The sequence below is a fragment of the Oikopleura dioica genome, chromosome XSR (genome assembly GCF_907165135.1).
Source record: "Oikopleura dioica chromosome XSR, OKI2018_I68_1.0, whole genome shotgun sequence".
Classification (NCBI taxonomy): Eukaryota; Metazoa; Chordata; class Appendicularia; order Copelata; family Oikopleuridae; genus Oikopleura; species Oikopleura dioica.
Window position 1 is genome coordinate 725162 of NC_137294.1, and position 15659 is coordinate 740820.

The 15659-nt window shown below is 42.1% G+C and overlaps 2 protein-coding genes across 5 annotated transcripts; both read left to right on the forward strand.

The window, feature by feature from the left end:
- The first annotated feature begins 98 nt into the window (after positions 1-98).
- On the forward strand, positions 99-10003 carry LOC145707093 (uncharacterized). The gene is made up of 13 exons (XM_081784575.1): positions 99-593; positions 3841-3989; positions 4303-4455; positions 4497-4646; positions 4886-4951; positions 4991-5104; positions 5297-5490; positions 5851-5956; positions 7821-8019; positions 8673-8793; positions 8837-9005; positions 9050-9193; positions 9242-10003. Exons 2-13 carry the CDS (start codon positions 3963-3965, stop codon positions 9656-9658), a joined length of 1860 nt encoding a protein of 619 aa, XP_081640701.1. The 5' UTR covers positions 99-593; positions 3841-3962; the 3' UTR covers positions 9659-10003.
- A 594-nt stretch (positions 10004-10597) lies between these two features.
- Positions 10598-14720, forward strand: LOC145710398 (mitogen-activated protein kinase kinase kinase 9-like). 4 transcript variants are annotated; one of them, XM_081788147.1, is made up of 10 exons: positions 10604-10728; positions 10811-10911; positions 11090-11174; positions 11294-11483; positions 11529-11785; positions 11831-12113; positions 12161-12404; positions 12721-12918; positions 13897-13980; positions 14579-14720. In XM_081788147.1, the coding sequence occupies exons 2-10, from the start codon at positions 10816-10818 to the stop codon at positions 14666-14668; spliced, it is 1527 nt and encodes a 508-aa protein (XP_081644273.1). In that variant the 5' UTR covers positions 10604-10728; positions 10811-10815; the 3' UTR covers positions 14669-14720. The 4 variants fall into 4 exon arrangements, with proteins under 4 accessions (XP_081644272.1, XP_081644273.1, XP_081644274.1 ...); XM_081788148.1 differs by having other exon boundaries at positions 13897-13973; positions 14572-14684; XM_081788145.1 differs by lacking the exons at positions 13897-13980; positions 14579-14720 and adding an exon at positions 12993-13251.
- The last annotated feature ends 939 nt before the right edge of the window (positions 14721-15659 follow it).

Below are 15659 nucleotides of genomic sequence, written 5' to 3' on the forward strand. Positions count from 1 at the left end.
CGATAGGAGAGAAATGACAAGTGAGCGTAACTTTGTTTGAAGAGTAAGAGAGGCGTGGTATGTTTCGTGGTATGTTGTTTGTAAGTAACATCTGTCTCTGATCGATTTCGGGCGTGATTGACCTCTTGCGCGTGTGGTTGGGCGTTTGGTCTCGGGGAGCGAATATTTCATTTCTGCCAGCTGGTTTGACTGATCGCTACCTGCCCGCCGCTGACACCAGGGCTGCTCCCATCGATCCCGCATAAATTCGGCGGCTCTCTGGGCACGCAGCGAGCTGTGAAGCGGCGCACTCAGCGTGCCCAAATCATCGGACACAACTCCTTGTCCTGTCACGTGGTGGCCCTCACTTCTTCTTCCCTGCGAGCTGCGAGCAGGGAGGGTGAACCGCGGCGGAATCTGAAGAGAAGGAGAGAGAAAAAGAGAGAAGGAACAATCGATTCGGATTGAGGAGCATCACTCCGCGACAAACAAGAAAAAAGAAAGATAAACCTAAGATAGAAACGAAAAGAAACAAGGAAGAACTGAAGACATAGAAGACGATTTCTGTTCCGAGCGGCTTTCTTTTTATTTGGAGTTCTTGAATATTTGACAAGGTACAATGGAGCGCCCCGCAAAATCAACTTTTTCATTTTAATTTGAAATTCCACTCGCTACTGGAACTCGAAGAAAAATATCTTTTTTCTTTCTCTGAAGGTCAAGAGAGATCCTCTCCACGGCGTGGTGGTTTTAGGATTTTAAGATGCGTTTATTTCGCTCTTTAACTTTTCTCCTGTTTGTTGTCTATTACTATTTGAATTCAGACGCAAATTTCAAGCTTCCCACGGCTTATAGACAGAGAGAGAGTAGTAGAAGAGTACTCGAATTTAGCGATTTTTCAAAGCGCTGGGCTCGGCAACCTGTGTAGAAAACCTGAGTCAGGATTCGGAAGAGCCAAAATGAAAAGCCGCATAGCGGCTTATTTTTAAAGGAAGTCGCGAAGCGGCTTCGCCGAAATTACTGCAACAGTCTTTTTCGTGCTTACTCAGATTTTTCCGGATCCTGAATCAGGTTTTCTACACAGGTTTCACCGACCAGAGATCAGTGTAGCTTGTACTCTGGTTGACTGGGAATCCATTGCCCTGTGAATCATTTCCTCGAACTGAAAGATTTAGAATCGCTTGGCAAAGAAAATGTAAATTCTGTTGATTTGCGAGAGCCATCTAATCATTTCCCAAAGTTCAAAAGAAAGCCCCCTTCGCGCTCGCTGAATGGGTTGCGCCCCTGCTGCGGACTACTCTTACTATTGATTTTGATAGCAGATTTCTTTTAAAATCTTTGCGAGCTTTTCATTTTTTCCGATTAGAGATCCCTGTTTTTGAGAAAATTGAAGCTGTCCACGGAAACCTGTGTAGAAAACCTGAGTCAGGATCCGGAGAAGGAACGAAAAAGACTGCTTTGGTAATTTTGGCGAAGCCGCTCTGCGGTTTCCTTTAAAAGCCGCTACGCGGCTTTTCATTTTGGCTCTTCCAAATCCTGACTCAGGTTTTCTACGCAGGTTGACGAGCTGAATGAAGAAAAAGAGTGATTAGGAGCATGACTTCCTGTCTGATCACGCGTGCTAATTTTGCCCATCCAAGCTGAAATTTCTTGCTTTTTTCTCAAAATTATGGAGATTTAAGAGATTACGAAGATTTCAAAGATTGCGAAGATCCTTTTTTGAAGAGATTTGGAATTTATTCAAAGAAGACATCTTTATTTTATTTGAACCATGAATCGGATTTTTTCTGATGAGTCTCTCTTTTCCTCTCTTAGTTATCATAATGACTCCCTTATTTTATAACTCAAACATTTATTTAGCTCTTTAGTCTTTTCAAAGAAGAAATTTCAAATTCGAAAAGAGTTTTTCTATAAAAAATCACCGAAAACCAGGGCTCTAAGCTCAAAAACCTGTGTTGAAAACCTGAGTCAGGGTCCTGAATTAAAAGGTGCATTGAGATAGTAATTTAAAATTACTGATCAAAAGATTTGAAATTCAAAGCCGCGAAAAGCCGCCGTTTTTGACCCTGACTCAGGTTTTCTACACAGGTTTTTGAGCTCAGAGCTGTAGGATTCAATTTACTGAAAATCTGAAATCAAGAATTTTCGATTTTTTGAAACAGAAATTTGAAATTTTGAATTCTATTGTATTTCTTTTTCTTGCTGGCTTCTGTTTGTATTGGCGGCGAAATATTAGCCCCGTGTAGTTTTTACAAGATTCTCAGCGCGGAAATAAAGATTTAGAAAATATTCGTAAATATTATTTTTTGAATATCGCTTTCGATTTCTGTCTTTTGAAAGGAAGCAGCGCGTGTAACCTTTTATTTGTAGCTCGCGCTACAATACAATTGTCAATTTTACTACGCCTCACACTGTTGATAAGACTCATTTGATCATTTTTCTAGAGAAAGTAGTAACTCTTCCTTTTATTTAACAAGAACTGTTTGAATCTGCGCTCGGAGACCTGTGTAAATACCTGAGTCAGGGTGCAAAAGAGCTTAAACAAATAGCCGCAGCGCGGCTTTTTGAGACAAAGCTTTTCGCTAGAAATACTTTCTCAACCTACTTTTTTATTCTTGTGTAGAAACCTGAGTCAGGATCCTGAGCAAAAATAAAAACGAAATTGAGATGTTAATTTTGGCGAAGCCGCAGAGCGGCTTCGTTGATTGAGAGCGCTACGCGGCTTTTTATTTAATCTGTTTGAGATTGACCCTGACTCAGGTTTTTACACAGGTTGAAAGATGAAAACCATTTTTTCGCAATCTGGAAAATTTCAAATTTGCGATTTGTCTTTGATTTGGAAAGTAGAAAGATAAAGTCAAACTTCTTCTTTTGGAAATGTTTGCTGAGTAAATTGCGCACAAAGGACGGAAGTTTCATCCGTTCCCTGTCACCTATTTTCTGGCCGTACCAAGCAGCCAGCATTTTCAGAGAATCTGAGAGAAAAAAGCAAGAAAGAAATTGGCCGCTAAATCGACCAGATTTTCTAGTCTATAAATTTGAGTTTGTTCTTTCTTTTTTGACAGCGCTAGAAATTATCGATTCAATTGTTTTCAGTAGATTTTAAAGGTTAGGGTTAGGCTTTGGCCCAGAATTAGGGTTAGGGAAGAAATTCTAACGAAGAATCTAGAAAAATCTAAAAATCGAAAAGCCGTTTGCGGCTTCGAAGATCAAAAGATAATAGCCGCGCTTCGAGCTGCAAAACTGAAAAGCCGCGCAAAGCGCGGCTATTATCTTTGATCTTCGAAGCCGCAAACGGCTTTTCGATTTTTAGATTTTTCTAGATTCTTCGTTAGAATTTCTTACTCTAACCCTTACTCTGGTCCTAAGCCTAACCCTAACCTCCTTGAATAGTCGAAATAAGAAGTCTTCCATTAGTAACTAAAAGTTAATTTGTCAAATCTCCAAAAGGGATCTCAAAAGCTCTCAATTTTCGCCATTTTGATTAATATTTGATTACGACGGTTGTTGTTTCCGAAAATGAAATCAATCCCCGGCTCGAGGATGGGTTTTTACGAAAAGGGAGGGCGCAGAGCTTTATTATTTTTGCATCTCAGGGGACGATCTTCTCTTGGGATCGATTTTTGAACCCTTCAAGGCAGAATTTTTTGAGACTCGCATCGATTCGCGCCCGTCGATATGGCTGAAATACATACGTATCACGGGGAGAAATATTTTTAATCGATGCTGAATGTGAACACCTTCTGTAGTAGTAGACTACTGTAGTCAAACTCCCCGCCGTGGGAAAGTGAGAAAATCTCCGTTTTTCCTTTTTGATTTTTACTTTTTCGAAAATGAAGAGGAGGATGAGAAGATTTATTTCAGAGAGACATGGCGCGCGCAGTCTACCTCGACAAAGGCGACGGATATGGCTTTCATCTCGCCTCGGAGAAGGGCATGCAGTTCATCAGACGAATCGTCGAAGATTCCCCGCGCAGAATGCAGGCATGCTCGAAGGCGATCGCCTCTTAGGGGTAACGTAAACTTTTTTGTAACTAGTAGTCTATTTACCAGAGTCACTCAAATTACTGTAATTTTCACTAGAATTTCGATCGTAAATAAAAAATGATTGCTAGACATCGAGAAGCCGCTTGCGGCTTCGAGTTTATCAAAGATTTAGCCGCGCGAAGCGCGGCTTTTCTATCTTATATTCATCAAATCTCCTTGTTCCCAAATTAATTTTTCTTCTTTTTTGAAATCATGGAAGAGAAAAAATGATTCTTTTCAAGAGAAACTAAAGTGTATGAATAAATTTCATAAGAAAATATTGGTAATTACTAATTGCAGGTGAACGACGAGAATGTCATTGGACACAACCATTCGGAAGTAGTTGAATTCATCCGCAAATCTGGCAGCAGTTGTCGACTGGTGGTGATCAGCCCCTCCCCGACGCTAGACTTGACTGACGATCGCCAAATGATGCTCCAGATGCCTCGCGAGGTACGAACACCATCGTCCAAGTTTCAATCTTGCTCTTTCAGTGCGTTCTCGCGCGCAAGGACAAGGGCTTCGGCTTCGTGCTCCATTCGGAGAGGAAACAAAAGACAAGCACGACGTTTTACATGACGAAGTTGCAAGAAGACGGCGCTTCTTGGGAAGCTGGCGTCAACAACGACGACAAAATTGTTTCGGTACGCTGGTTAATAAAAATCGAGAAGCCGCTTGCGGCTTCGAGTCGAAAATAATAGCCGCGCCTTGCGCGGCTTTCTCTATTCTTCACCTATATTACTGAAAATTGAGCTAAAGATGTTAACAAAGCCGCGCAAAGCGCGGCTAAAATATGAGTGTATCGAAGCCGCAAGCGGCTTCTCAACATTTCTGAGAGAATCAATCTTCAATTGCTCTCTTGTCTTTTTCAAAATTGAACTAGATAGACGGCGAGCTGATCACTTCCGACCTCGAGCACGCAGAAGTCGTCCAGAAGATCAAAGACAAGGTAAGCCAACTCTTTCTTCTTTTGCTAAAAATTCCCCAGAAAGTGATAAAAGTGGTGGTGGTGAATCGACACAACATGCTGGACTTGTCGCTGTGTCAGGCGCTGCGGGTGCCTGCTCTCCGCCGCGTGGTTCCAGAAGAACCATCATCTTCCGTAAGATCTTCGTTTTGAGAAAAATTTGTGTGCTTGTGTGTTAAAAACATAGTGATTGAAGGGATCACCAGTTCAAATCTTTGTTCACTCTAAATCAACTCTTATCTCCACTCTTTTTCGAATCGCTACAGTACTACAGTAGAACTCGCACTAATCTTAATTTTTCTTTAAAATAAAATCTATCCTATTCAGTCGTTATTGGCAGCGGAGACGAGTGCGAGATCATCGACGACAACGAGCTCTGCGCAAGTGCACGAATCCTCGACTTCCTCGGCGAACTCGTCCTCGGAGAAACAAGATCAAGAACAAGACGAAAACGGAAACTTTAGCAATATCGACTTTTCCAGAATGAGCCTCAGCGAACTCAAAAGTACCATCAGGAAAGGGTTCACTTTATTAACTAAAAATAAGAATAGCAAGTAATAATGCTAAGCTGGGCTTGGCAACCTGAGTAGAAAACCTGAGTCAGCTTCCGAAAGAGCTTAAATCAAAAGCCGCGTAGCGGCTTTTTAGAACCGAAGCCGCGAAGAGGATCCGCAACAGAATCATTCTTTGCGGCTTCGTTCTTAAAAAGCCGCTACGCGGCTTTTCATTCAAGCTCTTTCAGATTCTGACTCAGGTTTTCTACGCAGGTTGTCGATGGAATCGTCCATGTTCTGACGTTTCGCATAATTACCATCGAAAGTTTCCAACGCCAATTTACGCGAGAAAATGTTCGGAAAACTGCTCTCCTCGATTTCCACTAGGGAGCCAATTCGAATAATAAAAGGTGAAGCCCGATCCAAGACTTGGCAAAAAGAGGCAAACGAAGGATATGTCCTGGGCGCAACAAAGATCCGTCTTCAAGGACTTGTAACAGATTGGATATCGATCTCGAAAATCCAAAAAGAAAGAAGGAAATCGATCGACTCTTCCTTTATGTTTTTTCGCTAGCAAGTGCCATTGAATTTCAGCCTCAGACTCGGAAAGAACTCTTTCAGGCGCTAGAATTTGTAAATATCACAAACAGTCACCTTCGTTCTTATTAAACAAAAACAAACAAAACAAGCTAGAGGCCTTTTTGAACTATTCAAAATATCCGTGAAAACAACAACGATTTTGAGAGAATTCTGCGTTGAAAACCTGAGTCAGGGTCCTGAAATAGCGAGTCCGTCGAGGCCGCGGCTCTTCCAAGACCCTGACTCAGGTTTTTTACACGGGCAAAAACCGTTATTTTTTGATAAATCTCTTCAAAATCGTTGAATTTCTTTCAGTGGACTTTTGAATTCAACATTTACAAGCTGTAAAATCTTAAAATCGTCTTTTTTCTATGCTCTTGAAATTCAATTCAATTTGAAAAAGAACAAACTCTGCCTAAAATGAAAAAACGTCTTTTATTACCTCGAAATTAAGGAGCTCAAAAATACTTCTTAGAAAAAAGCCTCCTCAAGTCGAAATTACAGTAACTCTGATTTTGAACAAAACCTTACAGTATCTTCGCTCAAGCACTAAACCACTTTCTTTTCAGTTTCTCAACTTTGACAATTTCAACTACTGTGACTCTTACTTAAAAACTACTGCAACTAAATAATCATTTTAATCAGTTCCAAGATGAAAACGAAAAAATGTTTCTTTTTTCCTAAATAATCGCGTTAATAAAATAGGGGTCCCATTTCCGGCTAAATACTTCTGAAAGGTTCATATTTTACCGGATTTAATATTCCTCAAGAAAATCCCCAACATAACGGATTCTTCATGCTACAGCCTTGTTACTGAGCAATATTTCAGAAAATCCGTTAAATAGGGTTAGGGTAAAACCTTTTAACGGATTTTCTGAAATATTGCTGAGAAATAAGCCTGTAGCTTGAAAAATCCGTTAAGTTGGGGACCCTCTTGAGGAATATTAAATCCGTTAAGGGTAGAACATGAAATCGGCGCGCCGCGCCTCGCTCGCCCAGCGCCGCGCCGTGCCCTACTTTTCAGAATGCCCTAAAATCGGAACGGATACAGCTTTTCAAAAATTTCTTCGGATTTCAGATAATCAAAGCCTTTACTTTTCACAGATCAAAAATCAGCAGAATCGTCAAAGAATTAGTCGGAGAAAATGACATGAGTTGGTTAAACTCTATCTCCTCTCGCAATTCTAATCCGATTTTTTCAAATTTAGATAGATCGAAAGTGCTCCGTTAGACCTAAAAATTCGTAGTCTCAGAATTAATTTTGAAGCTTCCTCAAGTTCCACACGGCTTCTCAAAACAAGTGCTTTCACGCCGCGCCGCTTCTTCTCTCACGCAGCGCGCCTCACGACGGTGCAGCTCTCATTTCAAAGCTCATATAAAATTTCATAAAGCTCCAAAATTAATTCTGAGACTACGAAATTTTAGGTCAAACGGAGCACTTTCGACCTATCTAAGTTTGAAAAAATCGGATAAGAATTGTGAGAGGAGATAGAGTTTAACCAACTCGTGTCATTTTCTCCGACTTATTCTTTGACGATTCTGCTGATTTTTGATCTGTGAAAAGTAAAAGCCTTGATTACCTGAAATCCGAAGAAATTTTTGAAAAGCTTTATCCGTTCCGATTTAAGGGCATTCTGAAAAGTAGGGCGAGCGAGGCGCCGCGCGCCGATTTCATGTTCTACCCTTAAAGTGCGAACTTTCCAGAAGTACTCGCCCGTTAAAATGGGACCTCCTATTTTGTTAACGCAAAAATGAAAACCCTAACTTGGCTCTTTTAGAAAATTGCAAACTTCGAATTGCCGACTACGATTCTACTCGATATTCATCCAGTCAAGTGGGAAACGAGAAAAAAGGGGTTGAGAAGAAATAGCGCTGGAAATTATGTTTGCTGGGCGGCCTGGGGCGAAATCTCCCTCCTCGAATGGTCCCAGTGGGAAAACAGCTGTCAGCGATGCACAAGCCAGGGAGAAACTTGCGGTAAGTTCTTTTAAAAAATAATTTGATTTTACTAAAAATTATTATCATCGACCAATTTATTGGTCAATAAATGTTGCCAGCGTCTCTTATTGGCCAAAACGCTACAGGATTTTTAAAAAGGAAAAACCACAGAAGAATCTTCGGCCAATCAAATCTCTATTTGGAAAGAAAAAATGAAGAAAAGAGAATAATTTTACTGAAGAATTTTTAATCATTTTTTTATTTGTCGATTTTGAGTGAGAAAACGCGCCTCGTTGTGGCTCAGTGCCAGAAAGTAAGAGAATAAAAGTAGATTATTGCTACTTTGGAAAAGAGAGGCTTTTTCATGTTTTGACTTGAAAAACTTTTTAGTAAAATATGATAATCGAGATTTTCATTTCTGTCTCATTTTCACTTGAATTCTGATTTTTAGCAAACTAAAGAAATTTCTAAAAATCAAGAAGCCGCAACTTCTTGCGGCTTCGAGGAATAGAAAAGCATAAGCCGCGCTTCGCGCAATTTCACATTTTAAATTACTCGAAGCCGCAAAACATTGCGGCTTTTCGATTTTTGAAATTTTTCTAGTCTACTAAAAACGGAATTCAAGCGAAAATGAGTTACTCAGAAATGAAAATCGCGAGATGTAAGGATAGAGTCTAATCTCGTGTCTTCAGGTGTATGTATACGAATATCTGGTGCACGTCGGCGCAAAAGCAGCGGCTCAGACCTTTTATCCGAAATCCGCTGGGAGAAATCAATATCAGTCTCCGAGGCGCCTGGCTTTCTTCATTCCTGGTGAGTAGCTTTGATCCTTTCTATTTTATTTCTCGATTTCGAGGTGGTGCGTCTTCTGGGATCTCTACTGCGCTGCGCCAGAGCGAAGAGAGCAAAACGAACACTCCGGCGAGGCGAAAGCGTTCCACGATTATTCGGCCCAAGTTCATCCCGCAGCAGCTCATCCTGGAATTCCTCCAGAGCAACATCCAGCTTTCCAGAACTACTTTCCCGTAATTATTTATTAATGATACCTATCTCAAACCCCAATTTTCAGGGCCATCCAGGGCATGGAATACCGGGCTTTCATCAAATTTCACCGGCCCATCCGGCGATCCGAGCGCGCGTCGCAACTGGTCTCCAGCCTCCGCCAGGACCACCGAATCAAGGAATGTATTCTCAAGCGCCGCCGATAGATCATGTAAGAAACGAAAACAAGAGGCGAGGCAAATAACGCTTTCTACTTTAGTATCGAGGAATGCTGCGCCCTGGAATGGACCAAATCCCCGTTTCTTCGAGTCCGATGCCGCTGCCGCCCGGTGCCCCGATGGCTCCTGATGGCATGGCCCAAGGCGCCGTGCCTCCCGTCGTCCCGTCGGGAACGGAAATGTCGCCCTCGCATTCTAGCGGCGGAGGAGCGCCTCCAAACGTCGTCCCATCCACCTCCTCCGCGGCCGAGGGAGAGTCCAACTCCTCTTCTGGCGGTCCTGCTGGAACAGGTGGTGCTACTGATTTCCAAAGCTTACAGCCGCCAGTGGACGGGGGCAGCTTCGTCATTCAAAAGATCAAAGAGTCGATGCAGGAAGAGGCGAAGAGGTTCTCGGAAGAATCGACAAGGATCGACCAAACCGTAGAAACCGTCGTCGAAAAGAGGGAATATTACTAGCCAAAAAATAACGATCGCAAAATCGAAAATCGAAAGAAAAAGAACGAACCTCAAGACCAAACCTTCTGCACACCCTGACCAGCCCTTTCTAGCGACAACTATAAATTATCAAAAAGAACGATCGTCAAAAAACAAGATACACGACCCGCCATTTTACCTTCTCTTCTTTTTTCTTCCCAATCTTCAGAAATTTTCTTCCAGAAAAAAGTTTCTTCCAACTTCAACTTTGAAAAGCAACCGTATGATTTACCTTGTTTGATTTACTTTACTATACTGTAAATACTGTGCAATAGAGTATTGTCTTCCGTCGAGATACTGACAGTAAAAAAACATAAAAACGAAAGATTCAATGTATCCAGTATTCGAAAGTTTCTTCTTTGAATTCTAGTGAAAGTATTACTCTAGTAAAATAGGCTGAAAGCTGGCAAATATGCAGAAAAAAACGGCAAAAGAAAATCATGATTGAAATGATAACGGAAATACCCACTGTAGCTTCGGCTGGCCTGCTCGACAGCCTGTGTAGAAACCTGAGTCAGGGTTCTGCAGACAGAGTGGGGCATATTTTAAAAGGACCCTGACTCAGGTTTCTACACAAGTTGCCAAGCCAAGAGCATAGACGAACCGTTTTTTGATTGATAATTGTATAGTGTACAGTCCATTACAGTAATTTATCGGATAAATTTTATCCCTTTTCGAGTCAATAAGAACTTCCCCTATCTTGTCTGTCCCGTTTTGGCCTTTTTGTAAATTCTATCGGCTGATTTTCCTCTTAGAATTCTGGTATCAGTATTTTATTTTCGATTTTCGGATATGTTCAGGATATGATACCTTTTCAACGAATCTTTTGCGTCTTCCCTTTTTTGTCTTGTCCTTGTGTTTCTTCAACTGCCTGAGAATTCTTCAATTTCCAATAACTTCAATTCTGATGATCGTTTTTTTCAGGCATCATTGTATGCAACTGTGCATCCGCATGATCGGATCGGAATCATGAAAATACGCGTCCTCCTTTTTGCTTCTCCTCCTGAATGAGTAGTCACTTCTATAAGCCTTTGGGCGAAAGTGGACCTCAGGTAACGTCGATTTTCGATGATTATGACTTTTATGAAGCCCTTTTAACGCTCTTTCTATCTTTCTAACGTTTTCTGCTAACAGGGATAATGTCGGATTCCGATTTTACAGTACGGTATGACGCTGAGCGTCATCAAATCTCTACAAATGCTACTGTAGAACCGCCACCGTTGCCCCCGAGACAGGTATCAAAAAAATCGTCGGTAAAGGTCGCGAATCGGTCGTTCTGTCGTTCTGAATCGATTCGATGGTGTATTTTCTATTGTAACGGTGATTACTCGTCAAACTCATGATTCTCCATGAGAAAAAACTGTTCCTCGGCGAAAAGTTCTGTTGAAAAAGGTTGCTTACTTGGTTTTTCAGCTTCCAGCCAACAATTATCGTGCATTTCTCGACAATGGACCTAGCTGGAGTCGAGATGCAAATCTCAATACGATTCGAAGATCTGAAGGACCGGATATCTTAATTTTTGATACGAAGATTCTGATTACGGACTATTTTTTGTCCGAATTCTTCACAAAAAAATACTCAGAATCAGGGTCATTTCCATTTTCAAAATCCCCAAAAAAGTGCATCTCCAGCAATGTATCGGCGCTGGAGGCTTTGGAAAGGTGTACAGAGCGACGATTTATCCCGCTGGAAGGGAGTCATATGAAGCCGCTGTTAAAATTCCACACCAGTCGCAAACCCAGGACCCATACGGTCTACGCTCGGAGGCACTAATCTTCTCGATGCTAGATCACACCAATATTCTCCGGTATTTTTCTACTCTTTTTTCTAAACTCGAACTTGACGCTTGAAGGATGCTTGGCTTAATCGTCGAAGGACCAAGCGATCAGGGCATCGCGCTAGAATTCTGTTCCGGCGGGGCGCTCAACCAGTGGCTAAAGCACCACAAGGACCGCCTCCACCTGCAGCAGAGTATCCAGTGGTGCCTCCAGATCGGAAAAGGGATGGAATATCTTCACAAACGCGCGCCTGCCAGTTTTCTTCACCGCGATCTCAAATCTTCAAATATTTTGCTTCTCTATCCGGGCGCCACTGATCCTTCCAAACAAGGTTTGGGCTCGCATTAAATTTCAAAAATCTAACGAAAAATTCTAGTTTTAAAAATTTCCGATTTCGGCCTGGCGCGCGCTCGCCGGGAGCAACAGTCTCACGAGGAGTTCACTACGGCTGGTACTTATGCTTGGATGGCCCCAGAGAGTATACGATCGAGCAACTTCTCCCCCGCTTCGGATGTTTGGTCCTTTGGCGTCCTCGTTTGGGAGATTCTCACCGGCGAAGTGCCTTACAGAGGCATGGAACCGCTGCAGGTGGCCTTGGCCGTCGCTCAGCGTCAATTGAGGCTTCCGGTTCCCGAATCCATTCCTCAAATTCTAGCCAGGTACTAATCAAACAAATCTTCCTTCTCCCAAACTAGTTGGATTCTAGTGTAATGCGTAACTGCTGGGAAGAAGAGCCCAATTCTCGTCCGGAATTTGACGCGATCGTTGTGCGTCTCGACTGCGCGCAGAAGGAGCTCTCTGTTTACGACAACCAGGATTCGGTGAATTTGCAGACGACGATGCGCAAACAGGTGTGCGGAATGCTCGAGGATCTGAAGGAAAAGGCGGGCGAGCTGCGGACGAAGGAAGTCGCGCTCAAGGAACAAGAAATGGCCCTGCTCAGGCGCCACGTAAGTAGCAAACTCAACAATCGACGAGCATGATTCTTTCTTTCAATCAATTTCTAACACTCAATTCCTGCCAGATTGATATGTCATCAGTAGTGGACTGTATCAAGTGTAAACGCTGCAAAGACTGCGAGCGGGTCATTAAAGAGCAGAAAAAATTTGAAGTAATTATGATAATCGGTGACTCCTTATTTATTCAATATTCAAAATGGTGATACCAAAAACTGACACTCCTTGATAGTTTGTGCAGTTTTTTGATAACTCAATTTCGGTGAAGCTTTCCCAAAGAATCGAAAACGCCCCTTACTAGTTTTTTCAGAAAGACTTGGAGCAGCGAGAAATGGACGTGGTTCAACGCGAAATCATGCTTCTTCTGAAAGAAAAAGAAATTGACCAGCGCAGCGCCCAGTCGAAGGAAAAGAAGAAAGACAAGCATCGCAAGTTGGGGCCGATTATCAGCCGCCCGCGCACCTTCGAGCACATTGTCTCCGTCAAACCGCGCGACGGAGGACTTCAGGTTTGTCTCTTCTTTCGAGTTTCTAGAGCAGCGCGTTCCAAGAATTGTTATTGAAATTATTAAAACTGAATCAGGCATCCCAAAACTCGCTCTGTCCGATTTCTCGGGAGCCCTTTGCCGAAACGGCGAGCTCGACTCAATCCGAGGAGAATTCCTCGCCACCCGAATCCGAGGCAAGGGCGGGGCTGGCAGCTCATCCTTCCGTTCATCAGCGCCAGAATCCGCTGAGAATCCGGCCCGCGTTCTTGCAACGCTTTTTGCAACCGGACAGAAAGGTTCCTTTCTCTTTTACTTACCGGTGTCCTTTTTCCCTTTCTTTCTTTTGGTGTTGATCTAGGCAACTTGTGTAGAAACCTGACTCAGGGTTCGCAAAGAGCCTTGATAAGCTCGTTCAGGCCCTGACTCAGGATTTGAATACAGGTCGCCGAGACCAGCCAACGGTGTCGTACTTTAGTGGTGATAAGAAAAGAGTGTTTATTTTTAAGCTTGATGGACATTTTTGGCCAAAAACAAAATGTCCATCAAAATATATTTATTTCCGCTGCGTTTAGTTTAGAGAAAAAACGGCATTCTCAAAGTTATGAATCGTTAACTCTTGAATTAAATGTTCTTCTTTACTAGGGCCCCATTCTGCAGTCTCAATTGTACTTTCCGGACGACTCCTCCGAGTACAATTGGGATGATCGCTCCTCGTTGGTAATGTCGCTCTTTCGTTCTTTCCGCTCTTTCGCAAGTGATACAGTAATACTGTGATAGACAGAAAATTACGATTATCAATTTTAGCGTTATATTTTTGCAAATTCGCAATTTCACAGCAACAAAAAAGCGTAAATTCTGAATGTTCAAATTTTCAATTAATAAATGATTGAAGCACTCTTTTAGGCAACAAAACAAATCATTCAAGATAATGATTTTTATCTTTGTTTTATCTCGATTTAAAAAAGACAAGGCTTTTGATTTCTAAACTGGTGGATTTAGGTGGTGGAGCCGAGGGCGAAGACCTGGGGCCACCGGAATGGCGAGCTCGCTGCTGCTCAAATTCGCCAGCTATCCTCCTCGACCTCAGCTTTGGGTTAGATTCTCTCGCTTTTAGAGACCTTTCACTCGTAGTTTCTTAACATTTCTTGGTCAAAATCGCCTAGTAGCAAGAATCATTCCCTTTCCTCCTTGATTTCAAGAGCTTGCTTCGGCAGCCTGTCTAGAAAACCTGAGTCAGGATCAGGAATGAGCCTCGATGAAAAGCCGCGAAGCTTGTTTCAACGCTCTTTCCTGACCCTGACTCAGGTTGCCGAGCTCAGGTCAAGAAGGGCTTGATCCTGTGTTGATTTTCTGATAGGACCCATCAATGTGCGCTTTGATGGGCTACAAAACTTATGTTATGAATTAAAATGGCTACGCGCTATTTTGTTATGTTTCGAGCGATCATCACCGCAACATGCAAAATACAAGTTGAAGTTCCCAAAAAGCAAAAATCCCAATTGAGCAACGGAAAAGACCGTTATGGTGCCTCTTGAAATCAACTAGAAAAGCGTCCCAAAAATCATCGAAAATTTAGCATCTAAATTTTCGCTATTAGTAAACTTCTAACAACAGTGAAATCATTTTTGATTTACTGAAAGAATCAGCTTACTAAAAATAATTGCAAAAACAAACCCGCGAATCAGACATGGATAAAATCGGAAAGTCTTCCACCAAACACGAGTGCCTCAAAATCCACTTTTTGACGTTGCTAGATTATTCATCGGCGTAGGCCTAGGAAGGGACATCTGCGAGCCGCTCGACAAGCTGCCAACAAGCAGGACGTCGCTGGAGTCTCCCGCGAAGCCGCCTCTTTCGAAAACCAACTCTTTTCAAAATCAAGTTCAACAAAGTCCGCCATCTTCACCAAATCTTTCTGCCCTTTTGCCCCATGTAAGTAAACTCGCAACGAAAGAGGTTTTTCCAGCAATGAGGATTTCCGGAAATAGCGGAAAGTCTTATTGCTAGAAAATCCTCCCTCCAGGGACACCCCTTGTCAACCTGTGCTGAAACCTGAGTCAGGGTTCTCAGAGAGCTTTCAATCTCTTTTTTTGTCTCAAGTTCTGCCATTTCCGGCTTCTTTCTTAAAATAAAGCCGCTACGTGGCTTTTGACAAAGGCTCTCTGAAAACCCTGAGTCAGGTTTCTACACAGGTTTCCCTACACAACACCTCTCAACTACACACAACAACCGCAATCATTCAAAATAAGACACGAACACGAGTGAAAGAAGTTATCGCCATTTTCAGCCGATAACTTCTTCTTTTAGAAGTAAAGTAAATTGATTTTATTCAGGTTTGATTGGTTAGATCATCCCCAGCATAATCATTTTCTGATTATGCGTGGATGTATTCTCGTTTTTACGAAGTAAGACGATCTTGCTTCTCCTAAAAATACAAATGTTAGCTTTGTTTAGCATCGAAATCGGTACTTACGTAGATCTTTCGCCGTTCGGACTGTCATTTCTTCCGTTTTTGGAAGTGACGATTTTTTGAAAAACAGCGTGAGGATGGGACCGATTCTAGAGAAAGTGGTGGATTTCCAAGAAATTCAAAACAACGAGCAATCTTTCTTTTTTCATTGAAAAACCTCTCCTACATCTTTTTCGTTAACAATATTAATTATTATTTAATAAATTATTAATAAGAATTATCTGATTAATTAATTATAATAATTATTATTGAATATAATATTCAAAATAGCTCTAGAAAACCACTTTTTATC

Excerpts from the sequence above, each read along its gene's own strand:
- LOC145707093 (XM_081784575.1), top strand. The coding sequence starts at position 3,963 with ATGCTCGAAGGCGATCGCCTCTTAGGG. Across the intron at positions 4,647-4,885 it reads ACGACGACAAAATTGTTTCG|ATAGACGGCGAGCTGATCAC; the intron begins GTACGCTGGTTA and ends AAATTGAACTAG. Across the intron at positions 5,105-5,296 it reads CAGAAGAACCATCATCTTCC|TCGTTATTGGCAGCGGAGAC; the intron begins GTAAGATCTTCG and ends TATCCTATTCAG.
- LOC145710398 (XM_081788145.1), top strand. The coding sequence starts at position 10,816 with ATGTCGGATTCCGATTTTACAGTACGGTATGACGCTGAGCGTCATCAA. Across the intron at positions 12,405-12,720 it reads TGGCCCTGCTCAGGCGCCAC|AAAGACTTGGAGCAGCGAGA; the intron begins GTAAGTAGCAAA and ends TAGTTTTTTCAG. Across the intron at positions 12,919-12,992 it reads CGCGCGACGGAGGACTTCAG|GCATCCCAAAACTCGCTCTG; the intron begins GTTTGTCTCTTC and ends AAACTGAATCAG.